This window comes from Marmota monax, unplaced genomic scaffold (assembly GCF_021218885.2).
Source record: "Marmota monax isolate L192 unplaced genomic scaffold, Marmota_monax_Labrador192_F-V1.1 WCK01_AAM20220418_F8-fsc00115, whole genome shotgun sequence".
Lineage (NCBI taxonomy): Eukaryota > Metazoa > Chordata > Mammalia > Rodentia > Sciuridae > Marmota > Marmota monax.
Window position 1 is genome coordinate 1,845,215 of NW_026694419.1, and position 19,171 is coordinate 1,864,385.

A 19,171-nucleotide genomic window follows, 5' to 3' on the forward strand; every position below is an offset into this window, starting at 1 on the left:
CTGTAAATTACTACTATTTGTATATATAAAATCATTAAAGGAGGTTATTTCTAGAAAATCTCAGCTCTGCCATTTGTCCAATGATGGTCAGGCATTAAATATAAGAAGATTGATGCTGTCACACAGAAATATTCTTGAAGATTTTTTTAGAAGAGTGCCAATGGACATGTACTAGCTAGCCCACCTAATGAGAGTTTCCTTCAGGTATTTCATTGAATATTTAATTGCTTGGTATCTAACAGTGGATAAATCTGAACAAAAGACACCACTTCGATAGCCCTTGGCCTTTGCTCACCAAGAACGCATATCCGTATGTTGGTCAAGGTTTGTAGGTACTGTTGGTGACCAGATTGGATGCAACTGTATTGAAAGGGAATCAAAACAGCAATCCCTGATGTTCTCTATGGCCAGACTACTTCTTCCCCTGATCTTCCTATCGCTGTCTTCTCATCTATTAGGTGATAAGTCAATGGTCCACCTCCTTCAGTGGGTTCTCCTGGACTGCTCCCTCTGGTATTGCCAACAATAGTCATTACATCAAATGACCCTGCTCTCTTTGCTCAGAAACAAGCTATACCTATAACTGGTGTCTTTGTCCCCTTGCATATTACCTTCTCCCATTCTAGACTATAAGCTTCACAAGAGGAGGCAAGTCCTAGGGTGGCTTCTCACTGTCGACTCCTGCACTTAGTTCAGTGCCTGGTTCATACTTGCATGAACAAATGAACCTTGGTGTCATGATGGTACTCGAAAATATCCTTGTTTAAGGGAACTGTAAGGTGAGCCACATATATAATATTAAGTTTTCTAGTAGCCACGTTAAGAAAGTTAAAAAGAAACAGGTGAAGCTAATTGTAGTCACACATTTCATTTAATCCTATGTGTCTAAATTATTGTCATTTCAGCATATAATCAATTTAGGGAATTTTAATAGTATGTTGTATATTATTATTTTATATTGACTTACATGTCTGGTGTCTATGTTATATGAGCAGTACATCCCAATTAAGACTTGAAATTATTTATTGACAAAGTGGCAATTTCATAAAATTTACAGTTGAAGGTATAGATTGACATATCCAAATTGCTCCAAACATATTTAAAATTTCTCCAAGAACCAAATTAGAACATTTTTTATGTTCTTACTGAATGAAATTCAGTTTTATAGTCACACCAACCACACTGCAAGTATTTAAGCCACATGTGACTAGAGACATAAGTCTTGGATGGTTCATCTCTAAAACAACATGGTTAAATAGTAGTGTTACAACACATGTTGTATATATTCAAACATGATAATCATTTAAGATTGGTCTGAAGCACCTTGTTACTACATATCAGGAATCAACATATATGCTAAAAAGAAAACTATAATTAATTTAGAACATTATCAAAATTATTCCTTTACTAAAAATAGTTATATTTATTTCTTCACATTTTAAAGAGCTTATTGAATGAGTAACAGCTTAATCTCTATCATGAACTACCATGAACCGAACATCACCAGTCTATGGATCTATGCAACAGACCCTAATGGATGAATGTTATTATCATGCCATTAAAAATTATAGCAGTTAAAAATTACCATTGTAATTTAACTTTATTTAACTTACATTCCTACAGAAAATCCTATTATTTACAGAATTCCTTGCCCCAAACCTTTCTGTGACGCCCCAGGTTGTGGATACTGGCTCACAAGTCAATCACATGCTCTGCATGTTCTGCTTAGTGAGATCCACAGGGTCAGAGCTCATCACTCCACAATGTCCTAAAATCTAGATATGTTCATGGGAGACTGTTGTACATGTGAAAATCTTCCATTATGCTGGTATGGGGTGAGAAGATTGAAAATCACTTTCGAAAAGTAATTTCACAGGTCAGTCATCATATAAATGAAAAAAAGGTTTTGATAGCTTGTGACAACATCATTTCTGATCACTCAAGTAAAACAATATCATCTAGAATGGGTTAAATTTGGAGTATTTACTATAGTTCAGGAACAGAATGAAGAGTGTATCTTTAATTTGAGCCTATTTTTAAAGGAGTCCTTAGAATTCAACACCATGTTGTCATTACGGGGTGGAAAGACTAAGAGGTTAAATTCTTATTTTAACAAAATCTACAATCTGGATTCCTGGTGGATTAAATGCTCTTTATATTCATATAAAACATTTGAAATTAGAAATCTGGGGTACTTTAAAATGTCAGTATTTATTTTGTTTTAATTGCCAGGTTTGTTCTGAGACAGTACTGTCACAAAGAGACTGCAATTGTTTAAGACTCTCCTAGGTAGTTTTTATGTTCCTCCATTCAAAAGAACGACATAATTGCAATTTTAATAAAATGAAAACTCAAGAAAAGAGGGTCAAAGTTCACCCCAAGATAATTGTTCCACTCCACAATGGGTAAATATGTATGGAAATAATAGGGGGAAGTTCAAGCTACTGAGCATTAAACAGGCAAAGCAGGAACATTTAAAATATTCTGTTCGTTGTTAAAAATAATTTGTACTCCCAGTCCAATGACCATTTGCCAGGGAGAACTAAAGTTGAGAAATTTCTATTAAAAACATGACTCAGAGGAAAAAATACAGAGGCTGGTAATGAAGGAAACAATCTGATATCCTTCCCAATTGGTTACTCCTATGATCACATGTTCTGAGCATCTTTAAAAGGGCATCGTCTGGACTCCAGGGGGTCACAGCACCTTCTGGAATCCTGCAGCCTCTTTCTCACCTGGAAGAATACTCCTAGAAACCTGGCAAAATGTGTGATGCTTTTGTGGGTACCTGGAAACTTGTCTCCAGTGAAAACTTTGATGATTACATGAAAGAAGTGGGTAAGTAAATGTGCTATGGAATGATGGGATTTTTAACTTTTTTCTGGGGAGAAAAGGCTTACAGCTGCGTTTTCACTCTGGAAGCATTGGTCTCAAACAAAAATGCTATTTTTCTATATGGAGGCCGTACAAGCAGCAAGTGAGAATCTATTTCTAGAAACATTCTCAACCAAAGCTACAACTAAAGCTTCTTAAAGGTGAACCAAAGGGTCTAAATGAAATTTTTTAATAATCTATAGAACGCCAAGATTTTACTCTAATTACAAAACTTCGGTGTCTTTGATTTACTTGGCTCTTTGCTTGTTTTTCTTTCATCCTCTTTTGCATATTAAATGTGCAATACCTTAAAAACATATTTCTATCGTAGCATACAATAATTTCCATTTGAAACTGAAGCCACTGTATTTCTCAGCTTAGCAAATTAAATTTTTTTAGTAAATGTATGTTAATAAATTATTTTCTTGTCCCAGTGTCAATGCATTAGAATATGTAGTTATTTTATTGTAGACAAAAATATTAATTTCAGAAGATACGTTCTGTAAAATATTGAAATACTTTGACTAGACACAGGATGCCATAGATTATTGAGTAATTCAAAAGGAGAATGTTTCGTATGTGACCTATAGATTTTTAGACTTTGTTAACATTGTCATTATGTTGTGTATGAATGTTCATCAGATAACTACGGCAGGAAAGTAATAAATGTAAATTATAAAAGTAACTTCTCAGTTCACTTTGGCTTTGAAAGCTCTTTCTATCCCAAGCCTCATACATGATAAAGTCAGAACCAGGATTATCAAAATGGGGAGAAATTTTATACAGTATCTTTATTAGGGATTAGAAGTCAATTCCCTAAATCTCAAAAGACTTGACCTTCTCCTCAATTTTATATAAGCAGTTTTTTTAACTTGTCTGAAACTACTGGGTTTCTTCTTGATTATTGATGAGAAGGAAATAAAGAATTTCAGCATGGTAAAGATTTAACTTTCTAGAATATCAACTAGTTGTGATTCAATACACTAATCAAAATGCACCGATATAGAAATGCCAGGATTGGAAGGCATTTACCCCTCATTTTTTGGAAGCATTTTACAACTTTTAATATTCACATATAAATTCTTGTGACACTGCTTAAATTATAAAAGGCTGATAAAGACAATAAGATGCCTCCTGAATGAAGCTGGCTGCTCTAATTGAGGCTGGGTGAACAGGTTTTGTCTTCTGAGCAGTCAAATAAGGAGAGAATGAAACAAGTAGAGATTTTTTTCCATAGTTGGTCCTTGCAGAATCCCTCTGTGTTGCATCTGTTCTCTCTGCTGATTCAATACATACATTTAATGTATTTCGCAACAAAGCCAGGACTTGAAGCAATGTCTCATCTTCCCACTGTGCCACTTTTTGAATAGGCAGCTAAATCTGAGCCTCAGTATTACTTATTTCACATCATATTTCTCTCCCAGTTTTTTCCTCTTTCTAGCCCTTGGTTGCTTTTAATCAAAGAGAGAACCTACATTTATGTGCATGTGTCAAAAAAAAAAAATTCAATACATTTATGATTCTCATGAGTTCTGTATCTGCAGTGATGGCGAGTTATCACAGTTCATACTACGTTGTAATTGTTCACCTCACACTTTATACAAGAAAATACATTACCCTTTTTAAAGAATAAGAGTTCATGACTTAGATGATAAGGAATCAAAATATTGTTTTCGTGAGAAACAGTGAAGTCTTTTTTTCCTCTTTCTTTCTTTGCTTTATTATTCATGTTTGCTAGGCAAACACTCTACCACTGAGCTACAAACCCAGCCCTAGAAATAGTGATTTATTAAATTTTGGTGTTTTCACACACTTGATGCCTAGTCTCTCCTTAATATTTCCTATAAATTTCTGGCAATTCTATCACCATTATAAAATGATATGAATTTACAGAACATTTTCCCCCCATTTCATAGGAATTAATCCAAATCCTTATTCCATTGGGGAATAATTTGGGAAAGAAGCCCAGAAAATTAGACTTAATGGTAAATGCTAGGAATTGTGACTTTTGTACACTCAAAATAGATGATCTCTTACCTGAATAACTCTATAATAGCCCACAAAGTCCTATTTAAAATTCCGGACTGTGGATTTTTTAATAAAATTTTTAAAAGCTAAGAAAGAATGAAGTGGTTCTGTTGCCTCAAGTATTTCCATATTTTATAAATAGAAAAAACGTTAATGGAGATAGATATGTGTCTGTATGTGTGTGTTTGTGTGTGTATGAGCATATATGTGTGTGTGTGTATATATATATATGTGTGTGTATATATATATGTGTGTGTGTATATATAGATAGATAGATAGATAGATAGATAGATAGATAGATAGATAAAGGTTAGTCTTTAAACTTTAAACTGAGGCTTAGTCTTTAAACTTCTCCTTCTCTAATTCAGTTATGTCCAGAACTAGAGAAGGAGAAGTTTAAAGACTAAGCCTCAGAATTTTTCTTGTTAGCCTAGTGTGCTTATCCTCAGGAACTATTTAAGTGAGGCCTTAAGAAACTCGCGGGTATCTCTTTCCCCTCTTTCCTCTTACACCACACTTCTCTGACTTACTGATGTGAGAGAAAGTGTCAACCTTACATTTTTCCTTTCCTAACTGCAGGAGTGGGCTTTGCCACCAGGAAAGTGGCTGGCATGGCCAAACCCAACATGATCATCAGTGTGAATGGAGATGTGATCACCATTAGATCAGAAAGCACCTTTAAAAATACTGAGATTTCCTTCAAACTGGGCCAGGAATTTGATGAAGTCACTGCAGACGACAGAAAAGTCAAGGTGAGGAACAGGGTATTGGCAGAGTGAACACCTGGTTTCTAAATTGCCTTTGTCTGCAAGAAACGTTTCATAATAAAAGCAGAAAAACTGTTCTCTCGTGGGCCAAGACCCCTGAATTCCACCATCTACACCATGTTGCCTTCAAAAAGTAGTTGGTGAATTTCTCCCCTTTTTACTAAGTGGACCTCATATTTAAAAACAAATGATTAACATAATTTATATGTCACATAATACATAGAATATTTGAAAGGAATTAAAGTAATAAAACATGTTTTTAAAAGTTTATATAAAAATGGAAGAAATAAAGAAAAAAATCACCTATAATCTTACCATCTCAGTATAAATTTATGATCTATATTCTTCCACAATATTTTTTACAAATGCAATTTTGCATATTCTAGTCATTACACACACATATAATATATTCTATGCTGTTATTGCTTTTAAATATTTATTTTTTAGTTGTAGTTGGACACAATACCTTTATTTTATTTTTTTATGTGGTGCTGAGGATCAAACCCAGGGCCTCACACGTGCTAGGCAAGAGCTCTACCGCTGAGTCACAATCCCAGTCCTATGCTGTTATTTTTAAGACTCATTTTTTGAATACATTCTTGTCATTTAGAATTACTAATGACCTCAAAGCATATCTTTGAAACAGGGTAATATTTTAAAATTTTATTTTCTGCCTTTATATTCAGATTATAATCACTTTTTATTGTGTCTTCAGAGCATCATAACCTTAGATGGGGGTGTCCTGGTTCAGGTACAGAAGTGGGATGGCAAGTCGACCACCATAAAGAGAAAAAGAGAGGATGATAAGCTGGTGGTGGTGAGTATCTTCTAGGTACTTATTCAAGATTCTCCTACTAGGATCTAGAATTTTGTATTTATAAGCAAGGTGAATTTCCTTAAGTAGAATAATGATCATGAAATAACCTAGCAATTTTATTAGGATTATCTTTCCACCCTGGCTATTTCCCTTTGTGTTTTTTGTGATACTGGGGATTGAACCCAGGCACTGGTACTCGCTAAGCACACATAACACCATTGAGGCACACCCCAGTCCCTCTGTGCTTTTAAGCTCAGCCCAGGCATGCTGTCTCCCAGAAGGCATTTCCTGCCCCCTCTCAGGCACAAAAGCTTGTCTGCAGCAGTGCCCCCACCACAACAAATGTCTTTTGAATGAATATTGCTTCCTTTCTAACATTAAGAAACACCATAATTAAACCCATAGTGTAGTCCCAGTGAGTAACCGAGAATTCATTTTGTTGTGTTTTGCATGTCTAGGAATGTGTCATGAAAGGCGTCACTTCCACCAGAGTTTATGAGAGAGCATAAGCCAAGAGACACGGGGACCTGGACTGAAGTTTGTATCAAACTCCACGACATTCTGTTGGATGAATTGTTCAAAGAGATATTATTATTTTCCCATAATTACCAAGCAACTAATTTTCTCCCGGGATGGATTTTGCTAAATATGTTTGGTTTGGTTAAATAAAACTTTTTAGATTTAGAAGGTGATATGATGGATGATATATTTATTGTGCTTTGTAATTTCATTTACTCATAATTGAGTGAAGAAAATAGAACAATTGCATTATTGATCTGTTTCTCATATAAGTCATAAGATCTTTCATAATAATAATGCAAGGTAAAAAAAAACATTAATGTCTGTGAATTTTCTATTTGCCCAGGTAGGAGGCAATATGTACCATGACTGAATATTAGGTCCCTTTCTCAGTATATCTAATTAAGAAACTATCTCTTGGAGACTTAATGTAGTTTTACATAGAGTAAAATGTCTATTGTCAGCTGGTATAAATGCTTATGTTTCATACCTGCTCTGTCCTGGATCTTTGCAAGTGAGTTGTATATTCTTGTTGCATGTGGTAGAAAAAATCTTTAGTCTGTAATTTTTAGTTGGTGGGTACACGCCTATAATCCCAGCGGCTTGGGAGGCTGAGACAAGAGGATTGCAAGTTCAAGGTCAGCCTCAGCAACTTAGCGAGGCACTAAGCAACTCAGTGAGACCCTGTTTCTAAATAAAATACAAAAAAAGGGTTGGAGTTGTGGCTTAGTAGTTGAGTGCCCCTGAATTCAATCTCCAGTACCACCCCCCACAAAAAAAATATTGATGAACCAGGTGTCTTAGTTTTCCATTGCTATAACAAAATTCCCAAGACTGGTGTTATAAGAAAAAAGTTTAGCTCACAGTTTTGGAGACTGAACATCCAAGATGAGGTAGTCACATCAATTTAGCCTTTGGTGAGGACCTGATGACAAATTACATCATGGATGGAGTGCATATGAAGAGAGATCATGTAGTGAGACAGAAAGCCAGAGAGCAGGGACAAATCAGTCTTGCTTTTTTGTAACAGCCCACTCTTATAGGGTCTATCCAGTATCTCCCTAATTCTTTTGGGGAGCTATGTCTCCCATTGACCTAACTACTTTACAGTAGGCTCCACCTCTTAAAGTTATCACAACATTACCACCACACAGAGAAAAAAGTGTCTAGTACATGACCCTTTGTAGGACAAACAACTTCCAAACCATCGCAGTCTATTTCTGAAAGCTACAGACTTCAGTGAAAATAATTCCATAGTGTATTCCACAAAAGTGGTGACAGTTTTGTCCATAAGTAAAGATTCCCGTCATTGTAGTAGTTTCACATTTATTGTTTTCTTACTAGCAAAACTTTTTATTCAAATACAATCTTCTTGTAATCTCAATATTCAAAACATACAAAGTATACTGAGGTTTCCCAAGTGTGTGTGTGTATGTGTGTGTGTTTCTCCTGTGTCCTGTGAAAGCCATGAAGCACTTCTACAGATTATACAGATTATTGGGTTTTCATTTATATAGGGCAAAATTTCTAAATCACACAGTTACATTTATAGTAAGACAAAAATCTGTTTAGGTGTATACCATAGGGGACATTATGTTAAGTGAAATAATTTATATACAGAAAGATGAGTGCCACATATTCTCTCTCCTATGTGAAAGTTAAAGAAAAACAAAAGTCAATCTAATGTAGAAGAGTGATTAATGGAGGTTAGGAAGGGAGGCTGGATTCATCAATGAGCATTGTATGCATGTATTGAAGTACCACATGGAACCTCAGTATGTATAAATATTATGTGTTAATGGAAAATTAAAAATAAAATATATACTGCAGTTGATATCATTCAGTTTGTATGTTCGCTTTAAAAATAAGTCCAATTCTGAGTAGCTGTCATATATGTAACACCATGATGTGGACAGAACAGAGAGGTGGACTTGGTCATAAGTGTTTGTTTTCTTCCAAAAACAAAGAGTATGACTGTCAGTATGACTGTCTCCACACTAGAGATGTGGAGGACTTATATAGATATTTGGGAGGGTCGATTAGGACAATTCTTTGTAAACCAATATTCACTAATCGCTAACAATGGTTTAGACAATCTGCATAATTCATGTCATTTATCATCAAAACACTGAGAGAGGATTTCGGATTTCTGTTTACAAATGAGGTGACCGAAACTCAGAACTTAATATTATAAAACTAGAAGGGAACTTTTTTTGTTGTTTTATTTTCAGTCCTGGGATGTAACCCAGGACTTTATGTGTACTAGCCAAGCACTCTAGCCTGAGCTACATCCCCAATCCCCATAAAACTAAATAGAGAATAGGTCTGGGAATCTAAAATTTAAGAGAGCTATTCTGGACGGAATGTAGATCTGGAAATCATCAGTGTCCAAATGGTAATTTGATTCATAAAATGTGATGAGGTTGATTTTGAGAGGATCCTAAGAAGACAGGGACTAGGAAGCACCAGGAATATACTCCTTACCTAGACAACACTTGCATTGGAAGAATCTGTTTGATGGAACTATTTTGAAACTCTGGAGTCTACTAGATCCTTGCAACATTCAGGGAAAGTCCTAGATGATAAAACTGACATTATTTTTTGTTAATTTCAGCTCCCGCCATAGTAGCAGACACTCACCCTCCATCCCCAGCCCAATGGCACACAGTTTGTAGGAGCCAGGATAGGCAATAAGAACCCTGTTTTTTCCAAATATCGTGCATCTGTGTCTTAGTTGATGATGGCTGCTTATGATCACAGATGTGCATTCACAGATGCCAACAGCCACTGTCACACAACCCTCATTGTTGCGAGTCCCTCTCCTTAGACTGAAGCAAGCTCAGGGTTTTTAGAGGATTGGCTCCTCCCCACTTCATTTTCTGATTTTTCCCTTTTGGCAGCCAGTCATTAAACACTAAGACATTCAAAAGAAGCTACATGTGGGCAAATTAGAAAGTCACTGTGCATGCCGAAGGAAGGTTCAGAAAAGACCTTAAGTTGGCTCTTCAACCTGATTTTTAGTACACATAGTGGACAACAACCAAAAGATGAAACTGAACGAAGCAAAATTTAGTTCTTAAAAATCCAGTCATTTCACTTCTGAACATTCCTGCATTAATATAGGAGCTTTGGGGGGACATCTCATATCCAAACCATATTAGAAATGGAGTCAATTTCTCAGCTTACTCTAAAATGGTTCAGAAAAAAAAAAAAGGCTCTCTGTCAGAGAAGAGGGGGGTGGGAAGAGAAGGAGAAAAGGAGGTGGGGCAAGTGCATTAAAATCTTGAAACCTGGGAATGCCAGGCAAAGAGTGTGCTTTGGTATTTCTCTTTCAATTTCTTCTTTATAACTTTGAAATTATTTCCAAATTGAAAGGTGAAAAAAAAACAAATTATTATAAATATGAACTACTACTACAGCAAAAAAATCAACAAAAATATAAGGTAGGTGTGGGGTGGGGTGAAGCAATAGAAAGTACCAATTGTCAAAAAAAATAATAAATCCATTCAAAAAATTCTTTACCCATTAATAAAATTTTATACTTAGCTCTTTAGAAAGGAGTTCCTACTTTTATTTTTATTTATATTTTAAATAACACATAGTAGATAAGAGATGGGCTTATTTTATACTGCAGAAGAAATAAATTGGAAGTTTTCATTTTAAATATATATTTGCTAAGAATTAATTTGGCATGATTATTTTGAGTAAAATTTATGTTGTAAGCAAGGTAATACAGAAATCAAAACTTAATATAAAAATTCTTCTCAAAGCCTCCAAATGTATAAAAATTATTAAAATGAGGTTTACACAATATGTCATTTATTCTAAGCAAACAGTTTCTCAAACTTAACACCATTTTCTCCAAAGTAGAACATACTAGCAAAACGAGGACTGAATTTTTTTTCAACTGCACATCTCACATTTGAACCAGTTATTACCAAAATTAAATTTCAAAATAACTGTTCTCCATATTGGAGAAGAGAATATCATCTTAAAAAGAAATATTTATAATGCTTAATTACTTTTTAGTTTTTTATATTAGTATACATTTTTTTAAAGAGAGAGAGAGAGAATATTTTAATATTTATTTTTCAGTTTTCAGTGGACACAATATCTTTATTTTATTTTTATGTGGTGCTGAGGATCAAACCCAGCGCCCTGCACATGCCAGGTGAGCGCGCTACTGCTTGAGCCATATCCCCAGCCCGTATTTTGAAATATTATTATTATAAGTATGAACTACTTCTACAAAAACAGACAATTGAGGGGCTCGAGTTGTAGCTCAGCGGTAGAGCACTTTCTTCATACATGTGAGACACTAGGTTCGATTCCTAGTACCACATATAAATAAGCAAATAAAATAAAGGTCCATCAACAACTAAAAAAATAAAATAAATAAATAAATAGACAATTGAAATTTGAATAATAATTGTAGTAACAAAAGTGATATTGAAAAGCAGAGAACTCTGTCACTTAAGAAGGGAGACCCTATAGTAATAATAAGACACCAGAAAAGATGACAGGAATCTGGGGATCCATTCATCATCCGAAGACCACCAGCATGAAAGGCCCAGCTTAGGGACAGGTCAGGAGAGGACAATGTACAAAAACCCTGCCTTTAGTCATTATTATAGAGATTAAAAAAACACACACACACTGAGAATGTCGGTATAACACAATGGCATATTACTTAGCCATAAAGAAGAATGAATTATGGCATTTGCTGGTAAATGGATGAAGCTGGAGAATATCATACTAAATGAAATAAGCCAATTCCAAAAAACTGAAGGCCGAATGTTTTCTCTGACATGTGGATGCTAATTCACAATAAGGATGGGAGGTTTTAGGGAAGAATAGAAATACACCAGATTAGAGAAAGGGGAATGAAAGGAAAGGAGGAGGAATGGGAATAGGAAAGATAGTAGAATAAATCGGACATTACTATTTTATACATGATTACACAACAAAAGTAATTCTACATCATGTACAACCAGAAGAATGAGAAGTTATACTCCATATACATATAATATGTCAAAATACATTCTACCAATCATGTGTAACTAATTAGAACAAATTTTAAAAAGTAAAAAAAAAAAAGAAAGAATGCTTATTTCTTTTGCCACTCATTTGTAAAACATTTATTAAGTATTTATTATTTGCCAGGTACTATCTTAGGGATACACTGATGAATAAGAAGTATCATCCTTTCTGGAGGTACTCACAGAATAGTGCATGAGACAGCTGAGGGAGAATTCGTCACACTACTATGAGTATGTTCTCCAAAATACTTCTGTTAAAAGCAGAATTGTATCACATATTATTTTAGCATATAGTAGGGATCAATCAGCTCTGAATCAGCGTTTCAGAGGAGATGTTAGATTTGAATGCTGTGCTCGAAGCCAACGCACGGGACACATGTAATTGACTGCTGTCAAGTCCAAATTAACCATTTGGTGAAGCTATTAACAAAGGCATATCAATTATGAAAGCTTAATCTGCAAACAGCAAACACTCAGGCACAAAACTGTTTAATAATGAAGTTCATGAACTCACATGATAGAACTTCTGGGAATAAAGCATTCCTCAGTTCCTCCCACCTTTCATCTCTGCCATCATTCATTCTGGCTCTGTCTTTGAGTTGGTACCTCAGTGGATGTAACACTGCAAATATCATATAAGAAAGCAAAACATGCAGAGGAAGACTAGCGGTGTCTCTCCTTCTAACTCCCTCTCAGGGATGGGGAACTTTGTAGAAGCCAGAAATTTGACTTTCATTTTTTGTCACATGGGCCAAATGACTTCTAAAATGAACCATCAGATTGATTTCTGAAATAATCAGTGACAGGAGATTCACAACAACAAGGTTGGTTACACCAATGGGAAACTTTTGTTATACTACCCCACTGGACAACTTGCATGGACATTTATGCTCTTTCAAATAGAGAGTGCATACACTTCTAGAACCGGTCAAGCAAGCTCTAGTAACTTGTTCTCCATGGGAACATCACATCTGAATACATCTTCAACTTCTTAGGCACTTACTTTGAGTCTGAGTCTGTTTCCTAAAATTGACTCTAGGATTTTTACTTACTTTATTTTGTCCTCCAGATATCTTAATAACTCTTCCACCTACAAAGACATAACATATACATCTTTATGTTTTCTTCAAAGGAAATCCTTTATTTTACTAAAGTCCTTGCTTTGTGGTGCCAAATCATTAACCTCTTTTTTGCTTTGTCCACATAAATATCACTTGAACAGATATTTCTCTGACTGGAAGGAATATTTGACACAAAGCAGATAAAAGTGTGAATATCTTTCTTCTGGTCCCTGACTCTCTCTCTGACTTTTCACTAATTTGAAAACAAATAGTGTTCAAAGCTAGGGGTAAAACCCAGCCCTTGGATTTAATTCTTCTTAGTAAACTCAATATCTACAAAGTCTACTTCCATTACTTGGATTGCCTGAAATGACTTCAGGACTATTTGCACAGAGATTAAATTTACTTGCTACCTTTGTTTTTATTTTAGCATATAGATTTCAAGCACATTTTTCTTCCTAAAACTTCCAAAAATTTACCCTCACAATTTTTTAATTGGTTCTCTTTGATTATATACGACAGCTTTCAATATTACTTTATAAAACTGAAATACGAATTTTCCAGGAATAAGCTCTACCTTTTTTTTTTTTAAGGTTGAAACTGCAAGTCACTACTCAGTGATAATAGTCACCTTTCTTGCCCCATCCTCAATTACCCTTGATTAACAACAATGATAGTATTAATAATGCCCTACCCCTCCCTCCAAGCCACTGCAGGCATTGTGGTTACATTAACTAATATCAATACATCAGCCCTGCAAGGAAGGGAAGGGATTATTTTAATGAAGAGAATGTTCTGGCACTATGACTTGCCCAAACACGAAACAGCTGATGTAGATGCCCTTGTCTTGGATGGAAAAACATTCCATGCAGTTGTTCATCAGATATTCATTAGGACACCCCTTCAGGGTAACAGCATTTATTGTTCAAAAGGCTGATCTCTATTGAAAATTGTCTCCATTCCACAAATAGTACTTATCAGGTGACTCGGGTACAAATCTCTTTGCTAGAAGCTGTAATCGTTGACCTGAATTAAACCTCACATGTTAATTTTCTGCCTCTTAATGTGGAGGTAAATAAAGTGACTCAAATGCTGAGTCTTAGTCTTGCTGCTGCTCATTGGCCACACCAGGAGCATCACATGATGGGGACGTTCTTTAAATCAAGCTCCTGGTGGCATTGCAATGCCTGCATTTCGTTGGTTTTCCTGTGTGAGTGGCTCTTCTCAGCTCGCCTTCTGACGATGGAGCCCTTCTTGGGAACCTGGAAACTGGTCTCCAGTGAAAACTTTGAGGATTATATGAAAGAGCTGGGTGAGAAATACCTTTATGGGATGGGGGAAACTAGCAAAGCACTTTGTGATGTGGTTGTGTTTGCACTTTACAATGAATTTTCCTACAATTCTCTCTCTTTTGTGATTCTGGGGTATATTCATTTGAGACTAACATAGTTTATGATCCTACTTATTACTACTACTACTTTTGCTTTTCCTTAGTATTAGTAATAATTCTTTTAAAAAATATGAGGTTCATAGATACCTTCAGTCAAAATCCATGTATAAGCCCATTTATCCTTTTGATAATACTTCTTGCTAACCTTTAGATTGAGGATCTCTTTTGCTTGGTCACTTTATTGAACAGTTTTTTTCCAGTTTCAAATTTATAGACAGTAATCACCATCTATAATTAAACTTATCTCAGAGTTTCCTTTAAGTTATAAATTTTAAAAGGCAGTAGCAACAAATAAAATTTCCAGGCAGTTAATTTTTAGAGTTCTCATTCATATAAGTGATCTGTAAGACATTACTTTGAAAAATTCCTTTGGTGGGAGAAATAGAACAATTTTACTCATTGAAAGCCTAGTGATGGGATGTTTCTCAGAAGTATAAACCCTACCTATCCTTTCTCTCAAGTTAAATGGTCAAACATCAATTATAATGACTTGGGTCTATAATAGCTGCACAGATTTTTTTTTTACGAATGCTAGAAGAATGGTAATTACTTATTTTTTATATTTAATTAAGAGAAATCTCTTTTATGATGAATAACTATGTATGAAGCCAAGAATCTTCTTTAGTTTTTTTTTTCTAATTTGTTTGGAATGATCAGTAAATGCTTACTGTTATTAACAATATGTTTACTCATTCTAGACAATGAAACAACCATGATTTCTCCTGCATAATAAGTTAGTGTGCTTATAAGTGTACTACTTGGCCAAGTGTAGTGGCGCATGCCTGTAATCCGAGCAGCTCGGGCAGCTGAGACAGGAGGATCACAAGTTCAAAGCCCTCTTCAGCAAAAGTGAGGCACTAAGCAACTCAGTGAGATCCTGTCTATAAATAAAATACAAAATATGGCTGGGGATGTGGCTCAGTGGCCAAGTGCCCCTGAGTTCAATCCCGGGTGCCAAAAAACCAAAAAACAAACAAACAAAAAACCCAAGTATTTATTTGTTCCTCTTTTATCTCAGTATTAACATTCTCAGGGAGCAATAAATAGGCTTCCTTACCTATGGATTTAAAGATGATTTTATTTTGAATAAAATTTGGAGGTTTAATGAAACTCAAGATTTAGGGCCAGAACAATCCTCATGGGTTTTTTATTTGTTTGTAAATAAAAGAATTTTTTTAGTACTTTACCAGGGCACTTAACCACTGAGGCATATCCTCAGCCCTTTTTTTAAATTTTTTTTTAGAGCCAGGATCTCACTAAGTTGCTTAGGGCCTCCCTAATTTTCTGAGGCAGGCTTATGAACTTGAGATCCTCTTGCCTCAGCCTCCCAAGCTGCTGGGATTCCAGGTGTGCACCACCATGTCAAGGCACTCCTTGTTTTGACTATGAGCTGGATTAGATGTGTCTCAATAGCAGCTAAGCTCCTCTATGTGAATACAATACTAAGTCCTTTAGCTCCTCTTCCAACACACCTGTAAGGTTAGAACCACTTAAACACATTTTACTACCAAGAGAGTTGAAGGGTAGAGAAGGTACATAACACACCCAAGCTGGCAGGTGGCAAAATTGGAGCCAGGCAATCCTGCTTGTGATCCTTGGATCTAAAACTGCTACTCCGCTATGGAGTGCATCACATCCATTCCGTAATTTGAGTGGGAAACAGTCTGATAATGACTGAGAGAGACAGAGAAGGAGTCAGTTCTTCTGCCCACCTTTTGTAGGAGTGAAGTTTGACAATGGAAATCCCCAGACTGAGCAACAGGACCAAGCTCTAAGCCAAACTCCTCCTATACTGTATAGCTTCTGTGAGGTCCAGAGCCAGCATCTGATCACCTGAAAGGCACCCTGCAAATAAACATTTTTCCAGGAAGCTCAATAGCTTCAGAAAGTGAATTTAGCTTTTCAAAATATCAGATGGAATACTAGCCAGCTATACATTCTGATTGGGAGGATCTGGCTCAGTCCAGATAACAGACAGCATAAAAGACCACGACATACATTATCCAAAACTTGAATGGGGGAAGAAATTGTTTTTTGTTTTTTGGTTTAGGAAATTCCTTTCCAAAATGATTGTTAACACATCTGTCTAAATGTCTGAATAAAGTGTGATGCTTTCTCTGCCTTCCAGGAGTGAATGCTGCAGCTCGCAACGCGGCAGTGTTAGTGAAGCCAAACGTAATTATTAGCATGGATGGAGATAAGGTGAAGATGCGAACAGAAAGCTCTTTCAAGAACACCGAGATCTCCTTCAAACTGGGGGAAGAATTTGATGAAACTACTGCAGATGACCGAAATGTAAAGGTCGGTCAGAACTAAATCTTCCTGGTGTTCAGCTGTCAGAAACAAACCTGGGGTGGCGAGGTGTGGTTTGTGCTATGTAATTTGATTTATTATCAAGTTGGTTTGGGCATGTTTTGTTATATATATCTGCACATCTCCAAAGTCATTCCTTTTGCTAATTACTCTGAGGACCGAGTGAAGCTAAAAAAAAAAAAATCAAGTTACTCTCACTTTTTTTTTTCCTGATCTAACTTAGTCATTATATTAAAGATCAGAGAGAAAGGAGAAATTAGGCACAAATAGTTTAGGAATTATTTGCCTAGAAGAGAAAATTAATTAAAAGGGTCTCTCAAACCTTCTAGTTTGACAGTATTCAATTATGACAAGAATTAATGTGAGGATTTTGAAGAACAGAATTTCAAAATATAGATGGAAAGGTGGATGTCTGGTCCTGTGTCAGATAGAACATATCGAATTCTACTTCTAACAGATTTTCTTATACATTTACAGAGCATCGTAACATTAGACAGTGGCTCAATGATTCACGTCCAAAAGTGGCTCGACAAAGAGACAACAATCAAAAGAAAAATTGTAGATGGAAAAATGGTGGCGGTGAGTTTTTTTTTTTTTCTAAATTTAAATTCTTATGTCTCTTGTTTGATACATGCTTGTCAAGCTACCCCTTGGTTTATGCACCCTGCATTGAGGGTCTGGCCTGGGGAAAAAGGAGCAGAACAATCTGTCAACTCCCAACTTTAATCATTCCTTTTTGCTTTTAGGAATGTACCATGAATAACATTGTCAGCACTAGAACCTATGAAAAGGTGTGAAGAAAAAGGTCCACATCAAGGAGCACTTGTCCACCAACAGGAAACTGGTACTTGAAGAAAATATGTCCCAAGGCCTGTAATTTTTTAATAATCTAATATAATCTTGCTCAATAAAAGCATCAAAGTAAGTACAGTTTGGGAGCTGTTTGATGATGAGGGTTAGGGAAAGTCTGATGAATCAGGGAAACAAGAAGATACTGGCCTATACTGTGACTCTAACAGCTTTAAAGTCTCCTTTGCCCTGTGCCCACTTGATTTCCACAGTCCTGGACCCATTCTCACAATGCACTCCTTTCATTTTATCAAATCCATGTGGAAATTGATGTGACCACAAGGGGAGGTATATTATATCTTTGATACCTACTTTGGTCAGCACAAACCAAAAACCAGTATTGATAATTTTTTTTTCATTTTTACAAGGTCTGTCAATTGCTTGAGGAAGACAGACAATCACAGCACTGTACACACAAAATCAAAGATGGATGGATTAGAAGATAGTGAGAGATAGATGACAGATACAGGAGTACAAAATAGACTTCACATACTGTGGTTGAGTTGTGACAGACGAACATTTAAAACAGTCATTGACGCCCTTCTTCACAAATCCATTTATAATAATTAGGCTAGTGCATCTGTCACCCTGCTCATAGCTTAATCCTCGCAGAATGGAGTGTTATTAGATATCAGTTCTGAATTTCTGTATGTCTGGTGAGAATTTAATTGTTTGAACTCCACAATGTCCCCTGATAGTTTCACCAAATGCTGTTGTTAGATATGAGGGCTCTCAGAACTCAGAGCAAAACACAGCGATGGGGGTAAATGAAAGAATAAAGCTTAGAAAACTCAGCCCATCTGTAGCAGTGAGAGAAGAAAAAGAAGAAAGTGGAGAAATTATGTAGATAATCAGGTTGTGCCTTAAATTTAAAAATGGGCAATCCTTGGTCAAACCTAAGTCCTAATGTAGCACAGAGTGTGATTTGGTGAGTTCTTTGACAAATTTAAAGAATAAAATCCATGGACATGTAGCAGGATTTGTTGAAGTAATAGAAAGAAGAGCTTCTGAAGGGCAGGGTTTGCCAGAGAATGGCTACTAGAGGTCTGGATCCTAAGCAACCAGTACCTCACTATCAGTTAGTTTTTCTGCTAGCACAGGAATCAAGCTGACCTTGAGGATGTCTGGCTTGTGCTTGTAGTTTCTCAGCCTTGCTATACAGAGACCTGACCTGGAACAGGCCCAGATTTCCTTTTTGCCTCTTTTAACACTTTCTGCTGCCTTACTAAGAGTCATACTTATATACGTCAGAGTAGAATGAATACCCATGCACTTTGTCATCTAAACTGGGTGAGAATTAAAAGTGACAAAGGGGCACTGTTAAGGATTTAACCATAAATACAGACTGCCCTAGGCAAACTGAGGGGCATGGTCAACTTAGGAAGGAAATTAAAGAGTAATGAACAACAGGACTACAGCTTGGGGCTGGGCTGTGAACTGATTCCCTGGCTAAG

At 36.0% G+C, this 19,171-nt stretch overlaps 2 protein-coding genes across 2 annotated transcripts; both read left to right on the forward strand.

The window, feature by feature from the left end:
- The first annotated feature begins 2,681 nt into the window (after window positions 1-2,681).
- Fabp4 (fatty acid binding protein 4) lies at window positions 2,682-8,839 on the forward strand. The gene is made up of 4 exons (XM_046468245.2): window positions 2,682-2,838; window positions 5,482-5,654; window positions 6,385-6,486; window positions 6,945-8,839. The coding sequence occupies exons 1-4, from the start codon at window positions 2,766-2,768 to the stop codon at window positions 6,993-6,995; spliced, it is 399 nt and encodes a 132-aa protein (XP_046324201.1). The 5' UTR covers window positions 2,682-2,765; the 3' UTR covers window positions 6,996-8,839.
- Window positions 8,840-14,260: 5,421 nt separating this feature from the next.
- Fabp9 (fatty acid binding protein 9) lies at window positions 14,261-17,809 on the forward strand. The gene is made up of 4 exons (XM_046468246.2): window positions 14,261-14,417; window positions 16,684-16,856; window positions 17,346-17,447; window positions 17,615-17,809. Exons 1-4 carry the CDS (start codon window positions 14,348-14,350, stop codon window positions 17,663-17,665), a joined length of 396 nt encoding a protein of 131 aa, XP_046324202.1. The 5' UTR covers window positions 14,261-14,347; the 3' UTR covers window positions 17,666-17,809.
- Window positions 17,810-19,171: the final 1,362 nt, after the last annotated feature.

Coding starts and splice junctions, on each gene's coding strand:
- Fabp4 (XM_046468245.2), top strand. CDS start 2,766: ATGTGTGATGCTTTTGTGGGTACCTGGAAACTTGTCTCCAGTGAAAAC. Junction 2,839..5,481: donor TGATTACATGAAAGAAGTGG/GTAAGTAAATGT, acceptor TCCTAACTGCAG/GAGTGGGCTTTGCCACCAGG. Junction 5,655..6,384: donor CAGACGACAGAAAAGTCAAG/GTGAGGAACAGG, acceptor TTGTGTCTTCAG/AGCATCATAACCTTAGATGG.
- Fabp9 (XM_046468246.2), top strand. CDS start 14,348: ATGGAGCCCTTCTTGGGAACCTGGAAACTGGTCTCCAGTGAAAACTTT. Junction 16,857..17,345: donor CAGATGACCGAAATGTAAAG/GTCGGTCAGAAC, acceptor ATACATTTACAG/AGCATCGTAACATTAGACAG. Junction 17,448..17,614: donor TAGATGGAAAAATGGTGGCG/GTGAGTTTTTTT, acceptor TTTTGCTTTTAG/GAATGTACCATGAATAACAT.